General features: G+C 45.4%; 1 protein-coding gene across 1 annotated transcript in view; it reads left to right on the top strand.

Moving 5' to 3' along the window:
- Positions 1 to 22,066, top strand: part of CADPS (calcium dependent secretion activator) — a 447,690-nt gene extending 425,624 nt beyond the window's left edge. Inside the window, exons 28-29 of the mRNA XM_023754061.1 lie at positions 18,248 to 18,352; positions 21,473 to 22,066. Of these exons, the coding sequence (XP_023609829.1) occupies positions 18,248 to 18,352; positions 21,473 to 21,652 (285 nt within the window). The 3' untranslated portion in view covers positions 21,653 to 22,066. The remainder of the gene's footprint in view (positions 1 to 18,247; positions 18,353 to 21,472) is intronic.
- The last annotated feature ends 739 nt before the right edge of the window (positions 22,067 to 22,805 follow it).

Consider the following 22,805-nt stretch of genomic DNA (forward strand, 5'->3'; position numbering starts at 1 on the left):
AGGAGGAGGAAGGAAGGAAGGAAGGAGGAAGGAAGGAATGAAGGAAGGAGGGAGGGAGGGAAAGAGTTGTTTTTCCCTCTTGAAGCTTTAAAGAGCTTACCAGATAGATCGTCAGCTGTTAGCCAGCTCTTGAACGTGGCAAATCCCTTGGCCTGTGGAAAGTCCTCTCTCTGCATTGTTTCTAAAGAGTTTGTTTATTCAAAATATGGCTGCTTTCGGCATTCACTTTCCCCAGTGAGGGGCTCGGGGGCAGTAGCTGCGCCAGCACGTGCACCCTTTAGCGAGGCTGGCTCCTGCCTGTGGCTGCTTGCACATCACCAAGTCGTGGTGACCCCGCACAGGGGACCGGGATGGGGACCTGACGGGATTCTTTAAAGGCTCCCGCTTGGCTCCCACAGAACCAGAGAAACGGGGCCTGTGTGCATTCGTTGGTGCACATTAGAAATGGATGTGGGCGGCCCGCTTCCAGAACTCACCAATGGCAAGGTGCACAAAGAAATGCTTTTAAGTGTTTAGCAGACTTTGTGAGCTTGGCCGGGCAAGGGGGTCTATCAAAAGAAATATGTAAATAACACAACCTGCTTTACAAAGGAAAAGAGAAGAAAATTAATCCAAGACATCCGCGGGGTAATACTATGTTCTGCCCTCGGCTTTTCTTTTTACTACTTGAGTCAGACAGCCTAACAATCCAACAGAAACTATGGCACGCTAAAAAAAACCCACCCAGACCCGGGCCATCCCTCAGCCCCGGGGAGAGAACTCCAAATGAGTCCTCAGCCCCACACACAATATTATTATTAAATCTAACGTGATCGTAGCCAAATCGTTGGCTTGGGCACAATCCCCCTCTCCCCCTCCTTTCTGGGGGGGAAAGGAGGGGTATATTGGGAGGGGCGGGGAACCCAAGCCAATCAAAGTTAAAATAAAGTCTCTTTCTAGCAAGACTCCTGTCTATAACATGTTGTTCCTTATAGAAGTGGGATATGGTGGCATTTGCTTGATTAACTTGCTCGACAAAAGTGACAGCTGCTGCGGGTGCATGCGGATAAGCTGCACGGCGCAGTTCCGCCTTTGTACATCTGTCAGCAAAAAGGGAAGAATAAAGAGTGAAAAGAGACAAATTGGTCCCAAAAGACTCTCCATTCAACTTAGGAGGTTTGCCCCATTCAGGCGCTCGCTGTGCGCCTCAAGTACTGAGAGCTTATTCAATTTCATTCACTCTTTCGAATGAACCCACAAGTGTTTAATTTCTTATTCTGTCGCCTCAAAAAAAAGGGGGGGGCAGAGGGGGGGCAGGAGGCTTGCGGACAGACGCGGAGCATTCATGGCGGGGCAGGGTGATCCCGGCCGGCCCGGCCGCACATTAACTCATGGCTGATGTGGGGTGTAACTCTGTGTGCTCGGGGCCCTAGACCTGGCTGAGAGGTGCGGGGGCGGGGGGGGGGGGGGTTGGGGCGAGGTCTGAGCCGGCTTCTCCTCCCCACCGGGGGGTCCAAAACCAGCTGTAGATGCGGAGGGCACCCAGCAAGGGTGGAAGGCTTGGGGGTTCATGCCTTCTCCAGGGATGGGTAGCAGGTTCCCCAGGAGGGGGTTGGGGTGAGCGATCTGGCAAATGTGGGTTGTTGATTTTTTTTCTCCCAGAAAGAGAAGAAAAAATAGAGTCACACGCAGTGAGAAGTAGTAAGAGGGGAAGATGGTTTCCAGAGATTAAAAATAAAGCAAGAGGAAAGGGCGCCATGGGAGGCAGGTCCCAGCTGCATGCGGGGAACACATGTTCACGGCTCCGAGGCAGCTCTCTGCGTCTCTTTCCTGAGCCCTGAGCCCTGAGCCCGGGGCAGCGGCACCTGCTTCCGGCCTCCCTCACCGGGGCGGTGGCTCTGCACCCCCAAGGTCTCCTCCGGGGGTCTGAGAAGCCTTGGCCAGCCCTGTGCGATCGTGCTCTGCGGTCACTTCCCACCTTTCTCCTGCCTTCGCCACTCCTCCTTCTCTGTTGGAACCCAACATTCCCTCCAGCTCCAGGCCACCATCCGATAGCATGCTTGCGCCCAAGCCTTCTCTGTTGACGGCCTTTTGGAAACCGCTCGGTGCCTGGTTCCTAAAAAGATGGTACCGCTTCTTCAGAAATTAGCCCTCCAAGAGCCCAGGCTGAGCAGGCTGAGCTCATGGTAAGGGGCTTAGAGGACTTTTACATTTTAAACTGGCCTCGTTATAGTAGCTAGTTTTTGTTGCCTTGGAATTCGCGAGCTCTGGAGGACGGTGCCTCCAGGATGGTACAGTCATGTCCTTTCATCATCTGCTGGGAGACCAGCTGGGTGGTTTGACCAAAAGCGTTGATCTATTTACCTGAGCATTTTCCATGTGGTAACATGGGAAACATGTGAATGCACACATCACGTGTGTTTTTATATCGAGGGTCACGATTCAACTACCCCAGCCAGGAGAACAGCTCCCTGAAAGTCAAGGTGAATTTTCCTGCATAAGAACTTCAACTTCGACTCACAAAACTCTCATGAGTCATAACTAGGAAGTTTAATATGTGCAAAGTATGAAATTAGCCCTAATGTGATTAACCAACCACATTTGTTTTAAGAAGACAACGCTGGCACTCCACTTGGTCTTTCTGTTCTGTTCATGAGTTACAATCCTTATTTTAGAGTCTGATTTCTATAATCATTTCTATATGGTATGCAAATTTCTTGTTCAGTTGCTTACGTCAATCTGCTTGTGAATTAATGGAGTTAACTCTGAAGGCAGTTCCTGTACCTAAGAAGCAATCAGGGGGTGGGCAGATGCTGTTCGTGAATAATCTGAGTTCAGCTCACAGAATGAATCCCTCTCGTTACTTCGGCAGTCCCTGAATGCACATCAGAGAATAGTTTTCAGATCAATTATTCCCACTCCTCTCGTGGATAATAGGTGGGAGGATGTGCCACCAAAACTAGAATTTTGTTTTCAACATAATTGAGCGTCAAGTGATTGAGATGGCCTGAAAGTGTGAATTTGGATTGTAACTATACATTTTCTCAAAACAGTAGGTTCCTTTGAGAGGACAGAGGCTAAAGGCACGGGGGTCCATTTTCTCAATGCACAGGGAGGCCTAGGACTAAATCCCCAACATATCCAGAGAAAAATAGGCCCCAGAAAAAGGTATTGTTAACCAGAGTCAGTTTGTTAATTCGCAAACTGCACACCTGCCCTGGGCGGGCCCAGGTGGCAGACAAGGCCTGGTCAGAAGCTGATTGGGGCTTAATCACATTGCACTCATTATTCATGTCTCTTGAAGAGAGAAAGAGCCTGAACTGAGGAAATCCAGGTACCTAAGAGAGCTGTTTCTTTTCTCTTAAGTATCACAGTTCCCTTAGTCCGCTCACTGAAAGTGACATTTGCTACAAAACTTGTCTATTTAACAGCAGTCACACGCTCCAGTCCATCCTGATTTGCTGTGATGGGTCCTGCTGACCAGCCAGGGGGCATTAGAACAGCTAGTGGTGGGCCATGTTCCATTGTTCATTCGGGGCTTGACCACTGGTTACATTTTTATTCAATTACTTAGACGCCCAGCAGTCTCAGAAGTCAGATTGTGTACAGGCCAGCACAGATCTAATTTTGATACCGAAATTGGATTCTTTCTTTCAGGACAGGAGGGCTTGGGAGACTAATGAAGAGAGAGAGAAGGGAAAGGCATATTTTGCTATTTGGGCACCTTCACTTCAAAGGTGGAAGAGTTTTGCAGGAAGTCATGCCTCACTCATTTAACTTGTTATTAAGTAGGGCATGGCGTTATAGGAAGAATTTGTTATTGAAGGAGCCTCAGTTGCTTCAGGATCTCTGGAGAGTCGGAAGCAGAAAACATATAATGAAAATTAAAAACCAATTATTAGATATGGCTTACTATGTTTCCTTTTCTCTCTTTTTCAAAGAGAACAAATTCATATAAATAGTATATGCTATAGAAATGTAAATGGGATTTAAAAAGTAACTACATCTTGAGGTTGTTAGGTAAATTAGAGTTCGATATAAACTGCTTAGAATAGTGCTTGACACATAAATGCTCACTACATATTTACTCATTATTTTTATTGCTAATTTTTATTTTATCTCAGCGGTTCTCAACCTGTGGGTCGCGACCCCTTTGGGGGTCGAACAACCCTTTCACAGGGGTCTCCTAAGACCATCGGAAAACACATATATAATTACATATTGTTTTTGTGATTAATCACTATGCTTTAATTATGTTCAATTTGTAACAATGAAAATACATCCCGCATATCAGATATTTACATTAGGATTCATAACAGTAGCAACATTACAGTTATGAAGTAACAACAAAAATAATTTTATGGTTGGGGGTCACCACAACATGAGGAACTGTATTAAAGGGTCGCGGCATTAGGAAGGTTGAGAACCACTGTTTTATCTCATTATTATTGATAATTATTATTATTAATGTCACTATAGAACTTTGTTTCCAAAGTGAATTCAATGGAACATAAGTACCCTAAGAGATATTAATAGGTGGCTCAGGAAAAGTGTTGTTTTTTAGTCAAATACATTTGGAAAATACAAACCAAAGTCAAATGGAGATGTTCTTTTTTTACTGCAGGACTTCTCAGAGCATTTAATATGTTACTGTATGAGTCTGATTGCCAATCGTATTCAGACACAGTGTACAGAATGCCTGTATGTATTCACATACACATTTATGGGCCAGTGAAAAAAATGCAAAGCTGGGGAAATTTACTGTTAATGTTATTTCCTCTTAAAAACTTGCAACCAAATCCCTCTGGGTGGTTTTGTCCTGTCTGCCTTTAGCCCAACTGATGTTATAAAATAGTAAACGTTCCCCATCACAAATGTTCGAGCTTGTGATGTTCTCCAATTTTCCTCCTCCCAAACTTTGGGGCCAGGAGCTGGAGACAGGCTGGGGCAGGGCTTTCCCGCAGCTGGGAGGCCGCTGCCTTTGATGCACAGGCTCTTTGCTTTTTAGTGGGCATTGTTCGGTGTCTTCATAATGTTGTTGAAGGCGTTCCCCACCCCCCCTCGAATCCACAAACTTCTGAACCACCTTGGATTCAAAAGGTGAAAGGCCCTTACTCAAAATTTCAAAACATGTTCTTACCCTGGACAAAGAGGGGAGTAGCCTCTCTCTGGAGCTTTCCAGTCCAAGTTTATGTCACTATTTAAAGAAGTAAAAAGACACAAACTCTCTGGTTGGTTCCGCTGGGCTGGAAGCCCTGCGCTAAGAGGTCACTGGTGTGAGTTACTATGGTAATTGAGTAGTAGCAGCAATAGTTTTGCTCTCATGAGCATTAAAGCACCTAATAATAGGCAAACAACAGTGGTTAAAGCAAGCAGGTAGGATTACTACGTTCCTTTGTCAGAAGTATATAATGTCTCGTAGTCAGTTTTAAAGACTTCTCAACCCCCAAATCCACCCCACCGTCACCTGCTGAGTAATTTTGTGTGCTTAATCTCCTGCCCTCAACTCCGAGATCTCTGCTAATTTGAGGCAAATGGGTATTTCTGACATTAAATAGGGCAGCAAGGAAGCTCTGACCTAGAAAACCGCATTCTAAAGCACCGAGAAAAATATTCCTTTCAATGATGAGGGGGGCGAGCAGCTTTCACTGAAACGGGCGGTTGCAGCCTCCCAAGGAAGGGTTTTTGCAGAACAAGAAAGAAAAGAGAAAGAAAGAGAAACTTGCAGACCATCCCCACTCCCAACTTCCCCCATAAAACTTGTCACTTCGCATTGCCATCCGCTACCCCAACAATAATCACTCCGTGCCTATTGCTAATTGCAAGCACAGCTGAGGCCCAGCGGGGAGCCCTTGCACAGTCTCAGGCCTTTATACGAGGCTCAATCTGTTGTATGGCACTTGTTCACACACAAAAAAACTACCAGCAAAGGCAGAAAGAGGCAGAGTCACAGGTTTCTTGTAATCCCTCCGCCTCCCCGCTGGCAGCCCAGCCCTAGAAGCATTCCTGGTTTTGTCCTCCTCTTTACAAAATCCGAAGTGACCTTAAGCTGTGAGCATGTCAGCTTTTGAATGTCGAGCTTCTTCAGGTGCATTAAGGAGCAGGAGGGGGGCTGCATCTGGCTTCGGCGTGTCTGTTTGCAGCACCCCTGGGGCGAGCTGGGGCTTCCTGTAACATGTAAAATATGAGTGTGAACTCAGGGTTCATGGCAAGGAACAGGAGGTCAGGCCTCCGTTCGGATCCAAGTAGACACACTGGGAGTTTGCAGCTGTTTTTCTGTACGTGTAATGACACCACCCCCTCCCCAGCCACCAGGCACCCAAGCGCCGTTTTTTGATAAAATGTGCCACAATCAGTGTGCTACTTGCAGATTTATTCATATCAATTTTTGCAATTTATATATTCAGAGACAAGATTGCTATTTCGGCGACTTTATGTTGGATGTGGTACGTTTGCGTCTAGAGAGAAAGGGGGAAAGAGGTATGGGGCAGGGAGGGTGGGCAAGAGCGAAAAGAAATTAAGTCTGTTCCTTGGGCCACCAGCTGGGGTGTTGTCAAGGAGACAAAGCGTCCCGCAGGAGGGTCTGTGTCCCCCTTTTGCTCAGCGGTCACTTTCTGCCCAGACTTGGAGGTGGCGCATCTATTGCTTCTGGCCCAGAAGAAGGCCATGAATAGCTCCCGTGAGGAGGAGAGTGGGCTTGGGTGGTGGGGGAAACCCCTCATAGACAAGGCCACCTGAGGAAAGGCCTTCTTCCCATCCTCCCTCAAGGTCAAGAACAGGCGCAAGAAAACCTTGGCCTGGGCCTCCACTGGGGCCTGGCGGGGAGCACCCAGCCCTTCCCGAGTCCCTTGCACCCTCTAAATGACCAGGGAATTGAGCCCCGTGTGACATGCCCACTTGCAGAAATTCTCTTCCCTGCCCGAAGCCTCAGACTGTATTTCCACCGAAGGAGGACATGGTGGAGCGAGCACGGAGATTAAGCCCCCCAGCCTGGGGAATGAATGCTCCTCAGTGGGACGGTGCTAATTGCTGAGCTTGGTGCAAAGATCATTTCGAGGCGTTTAAGAAATACATGATTTTTATTAGTATAACTGTTCCATGTAGGAGTTATTCCTCAGCAAAGGGCAAAAGCTCTGCCAGCCTCACATTATTAGCCTAATTCTACTTAATTGTTTCCAAGAATAAGGGCTCCCTGAGCACACATTCCAAACCTTAGTAAGTCGGTGGTGGTGGGAGTGATTCCTGGGTGGGGAGCTGCTGCCCTTTGGGGCTGAGGGACGGGGTGTCAGGGCTGAGCGCTGCTGGAACAAATCTGTGCTTGGCAAGCCAGGGGTGGGGGCTGGTAAGGGGAGTCTCCGTGAAGACACGAGGTGACGTGAGTGTGAAAATGTGCCCTTTTCTGTTGTTTGGACCCGTTTCTCTATGAGGATCTCAGTCTTCATCTCGGGGCTTCATTTAATTCTGTTTCACAGATTTAGAAGTTGGCCCCATGGCATGTTTTAAATAAAGCAAATAAATGACTGAGCAAATGTACCAGATTTGTTCTTTGTTCTTCAGTCTCAAAATTTGGCCTGGAGAAATTGTCTCAGTCCTGGTATTAAATAAGATGCCCATGTTCATCTGACAAAGAATGTGGGGCGTGTTGTGAGACACGGCTGTGTTTCCAGTTATTGCTCAATAACCGAGCTTTCTTAAGGACGGTTTCCTTTCCAGGGTGGGAAGTGACTTTTCAGTTCCCAGCTTTTTGCTCTAATTATAGCAAAATAAACATAAAATGTACCATGTTGACCATTTCAAAGTGTACACTTCCAGTCGTGTTAAGCACATTCACACTGTTGTGCAACCAGTTTCCAGAACTCTTTTTGTCTTGCAACACTGAATCCTGTCTCCATTAAACAATAGCTCCCATTTTCCTCTTCCCAGCCCCAGGCTACTGCCTTCCCATTTCTCTCTATGAACTTGACTTTCCAGATACCGCGTGGAAGTGGGAATCAGACAGCATTGGCCTTTTGTTCACTGGCTTATTTCAGTTATTTGTACACTACCCTCAAGGTTCCCCCATGTTGTAGCACATGGCAGGGTTTTCTTACTTTTTAAGGCTGAATAATATTCCATGGTGTGTATATATCCCCTTTTGCTTATCCATTCATCTGTCGGGACACCTAGGTTGCTTCTACCTTTTGGCTGTTATCAATAATGCTGCTATGAAAATGGGTGTGCAGATATCTCTTGGAGATCCTGCTTTCAATTTTTTTTACTTTGCATCTGTTCTCTAAAGCTTGATCTCCATCTTTTTCTAGAGCACTTACTTAGGTTGTGGGAATGGTGGCAGAGTGGGATCTCTGTTTGAGTTGACTCAGCTTCTGCTTTAGGGAGATATTAGTGCCTTCCTGACTTTGGGTAAACATCTGAGTTGATTTGACTTGGCTTTTTCATTGAGAGATGGCATACCATGTCCAGCAATACCTACTGGAAAGTATTAGAGAAGAAAGCCTTTCAGAGACCATCGCATCTCCTTGCAGGTAACCACCTGCCATATTGAAACATGGCGTTGGGCAGGATGCAAGAAAACGTATGACTAGTTGGGTTTCATACAATCTGATTGATGCAGAGGCAAAAAAAAAAAAAGAAAGAAAAGAAAACTTGTTTCTAGTCTGGCTTTGGCTAGCTTGGATAGCTTATAAGATTGCCAACAAATAGCTCTAGCCAGGTAACTCAGTTGGTTAGAGCATTGTCCCAATTCCAAGGTTGCAGGCTTGATCTTCAGTCAGAGCACATACAAGATCAAATAATGAATCATAAATAAGTGGAACAGCAAATTGAAATTCCTCTCTCTTTATCTCTCTCTCTCTGAAATTAATAAATAAAAATTTTAAAATATATTGCCAACAAGTTAATCAAACCACTTATAAAAACAAAGAACGTGTCTTCCAGGGAGAGTCTCCCGTGAGCTTAGCTTTGAATTGTAAACTCTCCTGCTTGACTTGCTTTCAGAAAGGTCCTTCAGATTCGACTTGCCTTATATGTCTCCACAGGCAACTGCTAGTGACAGCACTGGACTTGGGTTAGAAGACCACAGCACAGTAGGTCAGGAGTCCAAGTATGGAGTCATCATTTTGATCATTCATATGAAATCTCAATACTCAAGACACTTGTTGGTTGGTATTTCTCCACATTTCAGGATTAGAGACTTGAGATTTGGTGTTGAATAGGTAACTACTTATTTCAGCAATTTTCTACCAGTGTGCTGCAAGATTATTTAGTTAGGGACACTGTCTTCTCTTTTCCTTTAAAAATGGCATCAGCCAACACAATAGCCTCCCAGTGTGAATGAATCAAAATTATATCTTTTTCTGTCAGATTGGCAAATAATAGATTTTTGGTGTGCCACAGACTTAGTAATTGGTTCGTGTGTGCCATGAGATGAAAAAGGTTAAAAATCACTGACTTATTTTAGTGAAAGATTAGTAAAGTAATATGTAGGCACTTTTTAAGGAGGTTAAAATAATATTGCTCCCAAAAGCTAAATACTATATACATTCCTAGAGAAGAAGCAAAAATTTTGAGCAGTAAAGAATTTAAATTACGTTTTAAAAGTTATTTTTTGTTTGCATGATCTCTTCTTAGAAGAAGAAGCTAAAGGCAAAAGCATAGCTGTATACCCTCGGCACCAGGTTATAGAAACCATAGCCAATGGGACCGTGGTTTTCAACAGGGTACCTGCCTTCCCCATCAGGCTGGATGCATCAGACTTTCAGGGGATGCAGTCCAGAGTTTAGCACCTTGAAGAGCCATGGCACTGGGACAGTTGTACCAAGACTTTAAATAGGTGGGGTTTCAGGCACTCAAAGAATTACAGATGTTGAAAAAAACACCCTCAACTGCGAAGAACCTCTGGGACAGCCTTTCAGGTCATTCCGACAATCTGTAGCCTCTGATTTCCGGGTCTTTGTGCTCTTAGCTGAGCGTCCTGACGCTGCGACTGGGAAATACCCATTTCTGGGAGCAGTTGTTCTGGTAAATCAAATCCTGGATTATGACAACACTCCAATAAGGCAGAAGCACTCAGATGACATGCCCTTTGAGATAAGCCCCGAGGGAGCTCCCACGCGTCCTGAAACCTGCATGCAGTCCTTCAGGGCTTTGCCCTCTTGGTGAGGAAGACTGGAGCCTGCCAGGGTTTCTTAGGCACCGCCTCTGGGAGTCTGAGTTAGAACACAAATGCAGCCACAGCCTGGCCATCCTTCCACCCGAGAGACATGGCTGTGGAATTGCGGCTCAGGTGAATGAAGCTGTGGACACTTTGGTAGAAGCGTAAAGAAACCCTGGATGATGCTTTCACGTGCTCTCAAATTGCCCAAATTGTAAGGAAGAAATATGCATTGAAAGCTTCAAACATAAAAGATTTCATTACAGTATTTCAATATATCCGTTTAAATAGGCCGTGGGGGTTTTTTCCTAACTAATTATAACCCACTTTGGTCACAAAAAGCAAAGAGAAGAACTTTGTCACATGGGTGTAGCACAAAGTATTATCTTCCTCTTTGACTCCTTGCCAACAAAGAAAATGCCCTTTCTCCATTAAACACTCTGGGCAAGATACCGAGTGGGAGAAAGGGTACTTTCCAAAGAAAAGATAAAACCCCTCCAGCATTCACAGTGCTTCTTCAGTCCGGAAATTCAGGTTGGTTACCAAGAGGTTACAAATGACCTGTTTGCTCAGACCTTTTTAGAATAGAACCTGCTCAGAAAGCTTTGCACAGCCCTGAGGAGCTTGTACTTAGGGAGGTGTGTTTTCTTACTCATGGTTCAGCTCATCACAGCTAACAATGGGTGCACGCCCTGGCACTGTTGTAAACACTCCGCAAATATTAACCCTTTGCGGTCCGATTTTATTTTTGGAATTCAAACAGTCTGGTCCAAATTAATTGACGGGATTGAATGTTGAACCGGTTTGCGGTGTCGACCTCAGCCTCAACGTTGGACCTGCTCCTAGCACCCGGTCTGTCGAGTCAGCCTCGACGTTGGACCGAAAAGGGTTAACTCATTGAATCCCACAACCCTGCGTAGTTTTTACTACCATCCCCACTTAACAGAAAGAGAAAACAGGCACAGAGAGGTTAACAGGTTTGTGAAGAATCAAACACAGGAGAAGCCCAGTTCAAGGCCATTCTCTTAGCCACTAGGATGCACTGCCCCTCAGCTCTTGAGTCCAGGCTCCATCTCTTGCTAGCTGCTGGACCACTTTACTCTGTGAAGTGAGACTATCGGTGACAATAAAGACTCAACTCTTTAGAGTTTGGCCAGGAACTATCCGGGCATTTAGTGCTTTGCCTGCCTGCAGTATAATGGCTGGAACATGCCAGTTTAAAGGAAATACATATTTAGAAGTGAACTAACAATAGAACTCACATCCTTGTGATTTCCACCCATTCATGCTTAAGATATATTGGACTGAGTCACACGTTTTTGATCAAAAAAGGTGTGTGTTTGTGCATGATACAATTATTGCTCCTTAGGCCAAATACCATCCAGTTTCTAAAAGAGCTCATGTTTACAATATTGGGCAAAATATTGCCCTCAGTTATAGGCCTGGGAAAACATGTCTTGTTGGAAGTGTGTGCATATGTGGGTGTGTTTTCCTGAAAGTGATACACTACCGCATGCATGTCACACTCAACAAAATTTTTCTTTAAAGAAAAAAGCACAGAAAGAGCTGAGTTTTGCACCACACTATTTTCATGAGACTGTCCATATTGTCCCTCTCATAGGGCACCCTGATGACATCTTCTTTAATTTCACAGGAAACTGAATTTCCCCAAGGCTCTACTATATTGCACGCTCCCTGTTCACTGACAATTTTAAAGCTTATGATGTGTAAGTTTTCAGAATCAAAATTTTGATCAGTGTTAGAACTTTTTATCTGCAAAACTTTGTTAGGAAAATTCAATCCTTGAAAACTCAAACTGCCCACAGTGAGAATTTCTCACTTTTTTCCAGTAGCAATTGCTGAGTTACCAACCTAAAAGGAAGTAAGTCAGGCAGGGCTACAGGGGAAAAGAAAAAATATGTTGATTCTTATTACCAAATGGCACCCCTCACCCCCACCCAACTTCTAATCATGTCCCTTAACTGTCAATAGTGATTGACTCTCATCTCTCAGGTCTCTACGGCTATTGAGTGGTTTTCCATGGGAATCCCCCTGAGTCCCCACACTGGGCTTAGCAACTTTCTAAGCCCATAAAAAGTAGAATCTTTTCAACACCAAGCCACGCTCTGGCTCTGAGACAGGTTCAACAGCATTATCCTACCCACACACTTCTCCTTTGAGAAGTTCCAAGCGGAATGACTTTGCCCAGGGAACTAGAGCTGTTTCTATATAAACAAGCCATTAGTTTTTTAAAATATTGAGCTTAATAACAGGCTACTTAGTTATTTAATTTATCTATGCCCCCCTTTTTTACAGAACTGTTAATAGTGTCAACCTCTTATGTAATTACTAGAGGCCTGATGCATGAAATTCATGCATGGGGCTTGGCCCTCGCAGCCCCGACCAGCCCTCACAGCCCCCTCGCAGCCCCTCGAAGCCCCAGCTTCATCTGGAAGGTCGTTCTGCTGTTCGGTCTAATTAGCATATTAGCTCTTTATTATATAGGATGTAATGCTTGTAGAATGCATAGTGTCTGCATGTTGTAAGGGCTCAGTATTCAACAACTTGGTAGCTATTTTTATTAAGTGTGTGTGTGTCTGTGTGTGTAACCTTGTGTGAAACAGTACTTTGTTTAAAACAGTAGACTCAGATGTCTTATAGAATGGGCTGGTCTGACAGGTTGTGTAAGTTAAGGGGTAAGTTACCTTCATGATTAGTGAGTATGGAAGCACAATGAATAGTTCCACCTCCTTTCAGCCTCAGTTCCTTGTTTCCATTGCCACTCGTGTGATACATGACTTGCTCTGAAAACAAGTGAGTCATTAACAGTAAGGTCTCTTTAGGACATCAAATTAACATCCGGATGGGGATCTACGTGGAGGTGACCATGGTCACTGTAGTGATGCTCCATCTTGCTGATTAGGGACCTTCCAAATCCAAATGAAGGTCCATTTTCTGTGACTCTATATTGTCCAGTGAGGTGTGAAGTATCTGTCTTATCTCTCAACCCTGCAGCTTCTCTTAGAGATAAAGTTTCCAGGGGAACAGTGAACCTAAAGGTGGGGAGGAGGGAGAAACATGAGTCACTTCTCAGTTGCAAAATTTTGGAACTTCTCAGTTTCAAGAAATATAGGAATCAAAAAAATAATTTTGTAATACAACATTTTAAAAAATCAGAATTAATGCCAAAAACCCATGAGGAACAAACTATCAAAATATTAATTAAAGACAGTATCCAATCCTGTGCTTGCAAAGACCCTGCCTCTCTTGCTTCTCCCTAACCCTGGTTATTGTGCAGCCTGACACTGCAGAGGAGACATGTTATGTGTAAGGGTGCTCTGCACAGTGTGTGTGTTTGCAGGGCAAAGTGTGTGACCTGGTATACCCGCATGTTAGTGACCTAAGCTTCTACTAGACATAAATCCAGAAAACGCCTTTGTGTTCCATATTGAAAGTACTTATCTACACTAATAAAAGAGAAAGATGCAAATTGACTGTACCTTTGTGACACCCACCAGCCAATCCGGAGTGAGTATGCAAATTAACCCAACAACGATGGTGGGTTAATTTTCATACGCAGGTGCCGAGCGGCTGGGGGCGGTGCAGAACTCTGGGCAGCGTGGGAAGGCAGAAAGGCAGCTCCAGCCCAAGCTAAGGCGGTGCCAGCAGCCAGGCGAAGGAAGGCCCATTCTTGCATGAATCTTCATTCATTGGGCCTCTAGTATCTATTATATTTCTGAGAGTAATAGTAGCAAAGGTGGCTACATTTTGTTGAGTGCTTACTATGTGACAGCTGCTCTGTGAGGCACTGTATATAAAGTAATGGTCTCTTTTAATGCTCGCAATAACCCTATGAAGTAGGGACCGGTATTCACCCTGAGAGGAAAGCGAGTCAGAAAGTCAAGTCGCTTGCTTGAGCTTACCCAGCCAACAGGGGGCAACCCAAGACGAAGCTGTAACTTACCCACTCAGGGTTTGAATCTAGATCAGCATACTTAAAAATGTGCTTCATGCCTCCAGAATGGTTTAGTCGGTTTGGGTGATGGCCTATCAGAATTGCATTGCTAAGAGCTAGCCATGTGTCCTTTAAGACTTATGCTTGCCATTCCAGAGATACGCATTAGGAATCATTTCCCCCTGCACCACACGGCTTTCCCCAGTGCCTGCTCTGCTTCCCCCCTTGTTTCCTGGTGTTTGTTGGGAGGAAGGAGAGAGAGTGAGAGGAGAGGGGGAAGATGATGACAATGGTGATGGTGGTGGTGGCAATGGTGGCAGCATTTACTGAGGCCTTTATCACATGCCAGGTACTGTGATGATGGTTTTACGCACGTGACTTCATTTAGTCATCAAAAAGGCTAGGAAAGACTGGTTAATCCCCATTTTTTGGTCAGAAAAGTGAGTCTCTGAGAATGTAAGTAACTTGTCCAAGGTCACAAACTCAGGCAAGAGACAGGTAAGGTCTGCGCTCTTACTGCCCACATTGTAGGATGGAAGGAAGGATAAAGAGCTAAATGGCACTGTATTAGATCAGCCTCCAGCTCGTCTTCGAGCCCTCAGAAGTGGTTGCTGCTCCTGGAGCAGTCCCCAACTTTCCCAGGGCCCGGTTGTCCTGCAGGCCACAGCTATGACTGGCGTCCTTTCTGGTTCCAACTACCAAACCCTTCCAGGATATCCCCAGAGGGCATACTGTACAGCTGCCGAGGGTGCTGGGATTTTATTTCTCCAGTGCTTTTTTAGGATAAAATAACCTTACTTAGGAAGTTTCCAATGAATATACCCAAGTTAAGAGCAGGCAGCAAAGGAGCCGCGATTATACTTAAATACTCAGTGCATGTCATCAGCTCACAATTTTTATTCCTAAGGATTTAGAGAACATTTTGCCAAAACTGTAGTGCCCAGGTGTTAGAATATCTCTGGAAAAGGCTTATCTGAACCACAGAGAAAACAAAATGGGAAGAACTAAAAATGTTGTATTAATTTCCTCTTCAGAAGAATCATAACAAATCTGCTATATTAGCATCAATCTCAACTAAAGCAAACCTGGCGAGTAAGCCCCATAAATTGCATGAGGAAGCACAGGAGCCACCCAGAGACCAGGAGCCGGCTGATCACTGTTTAACAACAGGCTTTCTGGGAGGGAGAATGCCCTGGTCTGTGCCGTTAGCCTATTTCCATGGTGTAAATATTCCCACCATGGCCTATTTCCTGCCTACCAAGGTGCTACCCTGGATGTGAAGCTGGGAAGAGATGCATGGGACTAGCTCTCCTGAAGAGCACACCATTGTTCTAGCCTCTCAGGGAGGAATGATCAGATGAGCCACTATTTCAGTCTGTGCTTAATCCTGGAGAATTGGACTCGCTCACTGTGTGACCTTGGGCCAGTTGCTTCACCTCTCTGGGCCTTTGTTTTCTCCTCTGCAAAGGATAATATGAAAGATCCCTTTCCCCTCTGCCATTTTAAAGTTCTAGAAGGCAGTGACTCCGGCTTTCTCCAACATCCAAATGCCTCTAAGCGCCTTTGCAGAAAACCAAGTTAGCGCCGTGCTGCGCCAAACGTGCCGCCAACTTCATCTCCTGAGCAGAAGGTTTGGAAGGAGCGACTTCTCCCTTTTGCCTCTTTAAATGTGTAGCCGATGGGGCATCATCCACTTTTTACACTTCTCTTGCTGGATGTGAGATCCAGGAGGAATGGATGTTCCAGGGCTTGCTTGCTCTCCTGGGGTGGGAATCTGTGCGTGTGATCCACGGAGCCGCTGCGCTCTGCGGGGCCGCCCCGCCACCCTTTCAGCAGCGGAGGGCGTCCTGATGGTGCTCTACCTTTGTGTGTGTTTATTTTTTACTCCCTCGAAGCCATTTACAAGAAGGGGAGCCACTCTTGTAAAACAGGGGTGGGGGTCGTTATTTTTTCCTGGAAGGTGGCACGTCTCTCAGCAAAGAGAAAAGGCATGTCGCCCAAGGCTTGCTGGCAGTGAGCGGAGCCAGCACCGCTTTGCCTGTTGTCACAGCCAAAGCAAAATGCCACCTCTGCCTGGAAGCCAGAGCGCCGCATTCCTCTTTGTGTCCCTGAGAGGCGCCATCATAAGGCCCTGGGCTTGCAGGTCTGGCCAGGAGGTCATCCGGGCCCCTTGAAGGTCATCTTTCATCCCCAGGAGCTGGGGGTGGAGGGTATAGACTAGAGAGGGATTGCTCATAACTCTCCAAATAGGTTATCCGAGTCCCCAGGTTGCATGTCAGAAACAGCCAGTAAATGTGGAATTTGAGGTTTGGGGTGAACACAAGAGCATCCCCAGTTGCCCAGAGTAAGGTCACGCCAGTGACCCAGTGACACCCCTGTCCCTGGGCCTCTTCTTAACAAACCCAAATCCAGTGACAGCACAGGCTCCAGATCCCAAGGCAGGAGGTGCCAAAAACACCCCAATAACCACTACCCCCCTGAAAAAAAGTTTCCGTAACATGTTCTCACTCCTAGAGGGGAAAACCTGTCCATGCCTGAAGCAGCCTGACCCGGCAAGTGCCCCTCCACGGAGGGGAGCGCAGATCTCAAGACAGAAACCCCCACCCCCGCCGCCTGCTCCCTGGGGAGGGACAGAAGGTGCCTCCCCCAACAGTGTCGCCTCCTGATCTTTAAAAGAGCAGAAGTTGGCGGCGAGGCTGCAGCGCTGCCTTGACTGGGGCGTGTGGTCTCTGATGGCGGCTGGGCTCCAAGGAGAGCGCAGTTGGCTCTGCCGAGGAAGGAGCCCAGACATAAAAGATCTGAGAGAGGCCGCTGAGCGCCATGGCTGAGACGCCGCCGCTTCTTGCAAGGTGAAACTTGGCAGCTCTCCCTCGCAAGTAAAAACCCAAATTAATTTTCTTTAAGAAAATTAAGTCAGAAACAAGGCTTGGGAAAAACTGTGAGTGTTAGGCATAAACTGATTTTGGATGATCTTTAGGTGAGAAAGGGTGGAGTTACCCTCAGAAACATGTTTTTATTTATGCTTTTCAGATCCCCACTGGTGTGCAGTGTATGTGCGTGTGTGTGTGCATATGTGTGTATGTGTGTTGGTTAGCATGAACGTGTGCATCGTCTCAATTCTCTAACCACTCTTCTTTTCTTTTTTTTTTACATCTTTTCTGTGCCCAGTTCATATAGATGCCCAATAAATAACTCCATAGGTCCATCCACACCTTTTCATTTTATTTGTAAATTGTTTGGTATAAGCGGCAATGCGTAATGAAACCTGGTGAAGTTTAAAAGATTAGATTTTTTTTCATACTGACACTTCATAACACTGTTCATATGTCTCCGAGTGAGATTTATGAATATATGAGCAGTGCTGCAGAATGAAACCGCACCAGAGACTTCCTGCTCCACAGGGGTGGCAGTCTAAAGTGACACAGCTTCAAGCATTTTTCACAGACAAGAAGCAAAATTTAACCCCCTTCAGGGGAAGTATGATTTCAACAGCTTGAAATGAGCTCATTTCTAGATGGTTTTTTTTCTCTCATCTTCCATAATTTTTTGGTGTTAAGATTAAAACAGATTGCACAGCCCATGTAAGGGCACGGAAGAGGCCCAGAGTATAATTTGGCCATTAAAGAGAAACCGTCTTTCATTGTCTTGATCCAAACACCTCAGCGAGGAAAATGAAAGTAAACTTGGTCCTAGATTTTTTTAAGGCTCTTAACCATGATTCTTGGAATTGTCCTTAGCAGACGAAGGCTGGATATTTCAAAAGGTAAGTAGTAAGTGGCATCAGTTAGCTCAGTGGAGAAGCCCTATCTCCTGGGCACCAAGACAATAGCATTAGGAAATAAACAGAGACTTGAGTCTCCAGTGAGTAAAACTGACCAACAAAACGGAGAATCAGAAGAGAAAGTGTGATCTATATGAATTGATCATACAGTACACGAGGTGTCTATAGTGGAGGGATTCTGTTTTACATTGAGCCCAGACCCATCTCTTTTAGTCTGGTCTGGTCCCTTGAGATTGTGTGTCAATGATTGTTCATGATCTCTATGCTCTCGAATCCTCTTTAACCATTTTGTTTCCCCTTGGAACGGAGTGGGGTGCCTGCCCCTCTCTGCTCTATAAACGCCCATGACGTGTCGCTGGAGAACTTTTGTCTCTCTTTTCAGCAATGGTACAACAGCTCCATGAGTGTGATCTGCACCTGGTTGACGGACCGGATGGACTTACAGCTTCACATTTATCAGTTGAAAACACTAATTAGGATGGTAAAGGTAAAAGAAAAGCATTCTTCTTCTTTGCAAATAGCTTACTGAAATGCGTTTCATTGGCAAACTGCAGAACTTCCTTAACACAAGGAATATGGGTTTACATTAAAACAAAATGATTTCCACAACAGTGTCTCATGCAAGAAAAACCTCTCAAGTTATTGTGGGGTGCATGGTTCATTTATTGCTCAGACGGCAAAGGAAAATTTAAGAGAAAAGAATTTGACATGTTTTCAAGGCTGCAAAAGTACTTTATGTATTTGCCATGTAAAAATACCACAGGGGCCTTCGCACCCTTTGCATTATACTTTCAAAAGCTGACTTTTGGTACCACCATGCTAATCACGTCAGTTACCAATTTTATTTATGGTTGAATTAAATACGTTTTTGCCACAATTGATTTAATAGAAATATTTACCTCCAGCTATTTCTAAAATATGTCCTGAGATCATTATCAGGATGCAAATCAATATTGTTCTGTCGTTAATTGAAGTAGTTTCTCTAACAATGCCTGCGTGCGACCCAATGGAAAGGCTCACAAAGGTGAGATCACATACCCTGAAAGTAGCTTTTCTCCTGTTCTTGCGTGTGTGCCTTGGACTAATGATAATTATTTCAGCGTGAAATCTCAGTGGTTTACATGAAATAATAAGATCACAGAAGGGGGTAAATACGTTTTTGATCATTTCAGTTTCCATTCGATGCTTCTCTGTAGCAGGTTTAAAAACAGTTGTATGCAAAAGTCTCATTCAAAGTCTCTTTCAAAATATGTTAGCAATAAAACGTAGCTGAATTTATATTGCTTAACAGTTTGCCAAAGGTCCCTCCACCCCTGCTACCCTCCCCCCTCCCCGATCCCCACCTCCTTTTCTTAGTGTCCTTCGGATTAGCACCATTTCACTGAGGTGCTCCTCTCCCCAGTGCGGACAAAACCAGCTACTGTTCTGTTGAGTGTAATTATTATCATCTGTACGTGATCTGGCAGTGTCCACCCAGGGGAGGTTACAGCAGTGCACTGCCGCTCTTAAAGAAGAATATGTCCACTCGACCTGTGCCCCAACAGAATTTTCACATTTTTAATTTCAGTTCCTTAAAGCAAATTCACTTAGCCATATTGTTTGACTACCTGAATTCCATTTTCTGGGTATACATTCTCTTTGGGGGAATTTCTGTTTGACCCTACTGAATAGACATGAAAAGGAGACATTAATTTTAATATTTTAAAATATCTCCCCACTACTAATATCTCCAGGTCTATGTTGGGAATGTTGGAATTAGCACTATTTTATTAAGGAAAAAAATACGTCAGAGAGGAGGTTTATTCTTAGCCTTCTGGAAAAAAAAAAAGACATGAACCATAGAGAAGGGACACAGAAACATCACTGTCAAAGGACCCCTTCACTTTTGTCAAAAGTGGGCCTGACCGCCCTTAACTAGAGCCTCAGTATGGGGGGGCGGGGATTCGCCTCCTCTTTACAAAGTACATTACCCAGAGTCTCCTTCTCCGAGGCAGACGTCAGAAGGTAACTGGCTTGCTTTCCCGCCTCTGTAGGTATCCACCCAGCCATTCATTATTCAGCAGCATTTCCTCATCCATCCAACATGGGACAAACATTAGTTGAACTTAGATAGTACAAGATGGAGGACTGAAAAGTACTGAGATGCAGTCCCTGCCCAGCTGGAGAACACACTGCTCTGGAATACGCATAAAAGGGAGAACACTCAAGTGCTTTCCACCTTTTAAAACAATTAAGTTATGCTAAGTGTCCGCAGGATAAATGAAAAGTACAAAACAAATCAGGTTAACTGCCTGGTACCTGGTACCTACATCTACCCAGCCTCCTGGCTTTGCCCCTCAAGGTGAAGATGGTTCAGGTAGCTACCTAGAGAGCTAGCATGTCCATCCACACTTAGGATGACCTTCTAACTTAGTGTCAGAACCAGGTCACTTTTCAGGGGGAAAGCAGGTGCTATGAAAAATCAGGCTGGGACAGCAGGTATAAGCTGGCCAAGTAGACATGGAGTCATCCTGTCAATCATCTTATATGATTGGCCTTTGCGAGCTGGATGCATTCGCTAGTTACCTGTGCAGTCATTACAACGCATGACCTTCAGGAGGGGTTGACACTGGGACCGGGACACTATGCCTGCTGTAGAGGGGTTTGCAGTGTGTCCCCGGTCCTTCGCTCGCTCCCGTAACAAGTTCCCCACGTCAGTAGGGAAGCAAACAGCAGACTCGCAGCTAAATGAGATGCAGTGTGACGGGAAGAGCTGTAGCTGGAGAGAGACTCTCTCAGTGCAATTCCCTACGAAGGAGACGACAGCCAGATGCTTCTGGTCATGTTCAATTAACGCTAAGGGATTTCTAGAAAAACAGTCCGTGGGCTACCTAAGGAAATCCGAGAGAAATTGCCTGGAGGAACAAAGAAAGAGTCTGTGGTACAGTAATCCCAAACCAGTCATCTTGAAAGGGGGCCAGATTTCTTCCCTGAGACCCTGAAGTTGTGAGCGGAGGAGACGTGCTTCTTTCCCAAGGAGACGAGACACGAGTCACATGCCTGCAACATGCGGGCGAGGCTCTAGCGCTCCGTCTCCCGCAATCCTTGCTGCGCCTAATAGGCTTCCCACACCACATGCATATGTCTGTCTTGTGAGCGAGACAGAGGGCCATGCAGTTACGAGCCTCAAAAATACTAAAGACCAGACTGCAACACGAATCGCAAAATACCATAATCACTCGATCCATAATTTATATGCTAATAGACCCTTACACTGTCTCTCATATCCTATTATAATACCGTAAGAGAAAGAACCAGACCCCCCCCCCAAAAAAAAAAAAAAGAAAAAAAAGGAACCAAAACAATTCTGGAACATTTCCCTTTATGGAACTGAATAAACACAAGCTTATGTTCTTTGCTTTGTCTCATCTAATACAGTGTATCCTGTCACAGTGTCTCATTTTCTGTCACTCAACAAGTCTGTTTCGGTGCCAGTGCAATCTGAGCGTGGTGGCTTTTCATTTGACCATGCGTGAAGTGTGACTGCGGCTGACGGCCAGTGTTCTCACACCCCACCTGCTCTGTCCTGTCCCTCCCCTCCCTTATCCCTGCATGTCTTCCTCCCTAGAAAACCTACAGGGACTTCCGATTGCAAGGGGTCCTGGACTCGACCTTGAACAGCAAGACGTATGAAACCATCCGGAACCGTCTCACTGTGGAGGAAGCCACGGCGTCAGTGAGCGAGGGCGGCGGCCTGCAGGGCATCAGCATGAAGGACAGCGACGAGGAGGACGAAGAGGACGATTAGAAGGCCCGGGCCTGGACCCTGTAACCAATGCATGTCCTTAGTCTGTTAGTTACCCCCTTAGGGAATTTTCTGTCCCCCACCACGCCCATGAGATGTTTACCAATACAATTGCCATTTTAGCTCTGTGGTATCAAGATTAGCAAATGACCTTCAAGCCCCCCCATATCCTGACCCACGACTATATGTTTACAGCGATCTGGAGCACCATTCTTTAAGTCCTGTTCATGGAGAACACGTAGTCCCACTGCTAGGCGTGTCCCTTTGCCAGCAAAGTCAAATGATGCTTCATTAACGTACCGTGTATGCGTTGACAGTGAATGGATGTGAGGGCCAGTTCACCCCGTACTTTCACTTTGTTTCACGTATGTGGATGTCAGTTATTTAAATGAGTATAATAAATATTTAATTAAGACACATAGTTCCGCTTTGTTTTTTGAGAAACAAGAGGCAATGCTCCAACAACCAACGTCTGGTTCTCTCTGTTCCCTTCAAGCTAAACAATGAACCCCTGGTGACCTTGTTACCACCCTTTCATTTCTCCTTATAGTTAGCCAAAACAGGATGGCTACGTACCTGTAGGTTGATCCTCCTCATTGCCATGGCAAAGGTTATCCTACCGAGACTCCCCATCAAGCACAGTTCAGAGCAACTGTCTTCTGTCCAACTTTATCCTATTACATGTTACATTATGCTTTTCTGTTTCAATAACCGTGTATGTAAAAAACTGAGTATTTAAATTACAACCCTAGACTATACCTGTGTTTATAATAAGATATGGGTATTTCCCTCAGTAGACTGTAACCATGATTTCAATGGTTTGGTTCCACCTGTTTTTTATATCTGTCATGTACATTGCATTTTGACCTGTAACTGCACGGCCCTGGGGTCCGCTGCAGAGCTCTCTCTTTCTGTGTAAACTAGTGGATCCATCCTGCTTTTGCCTTATATAAAGCCTACAGTTATGAAAGTGTGAACAACTGTGGCTTCTCAATAAAGAACTATTCAAACGTCCGAAGAATAAACTTGTGAGTCTTTTTTCCTCTGTCTCCTGGAGTCAGAACTGAAACACGGGAAGCGGTGGGGACGGGAGGGAGGAGTGGTTTTCTTAGCGCGCTCTCGCACCTGCTGGACTGGGTCGTTTTCTGAGCTCGTC

This window comes from Myotis lucifugus, unplaced genomic scaffold (genome assembly GCF_000147115.1).
Source record: "Myotis lucifugus unplaced genomic scaffold, Myoluc2.0 scaffold_55, whole genome shotgun sequence".
NCBI lineage: Eukaryota > Metazoa > Chordata > Mammalia > Chiroptera > Vespertilionidae > Myotis > Myotis lucifugus.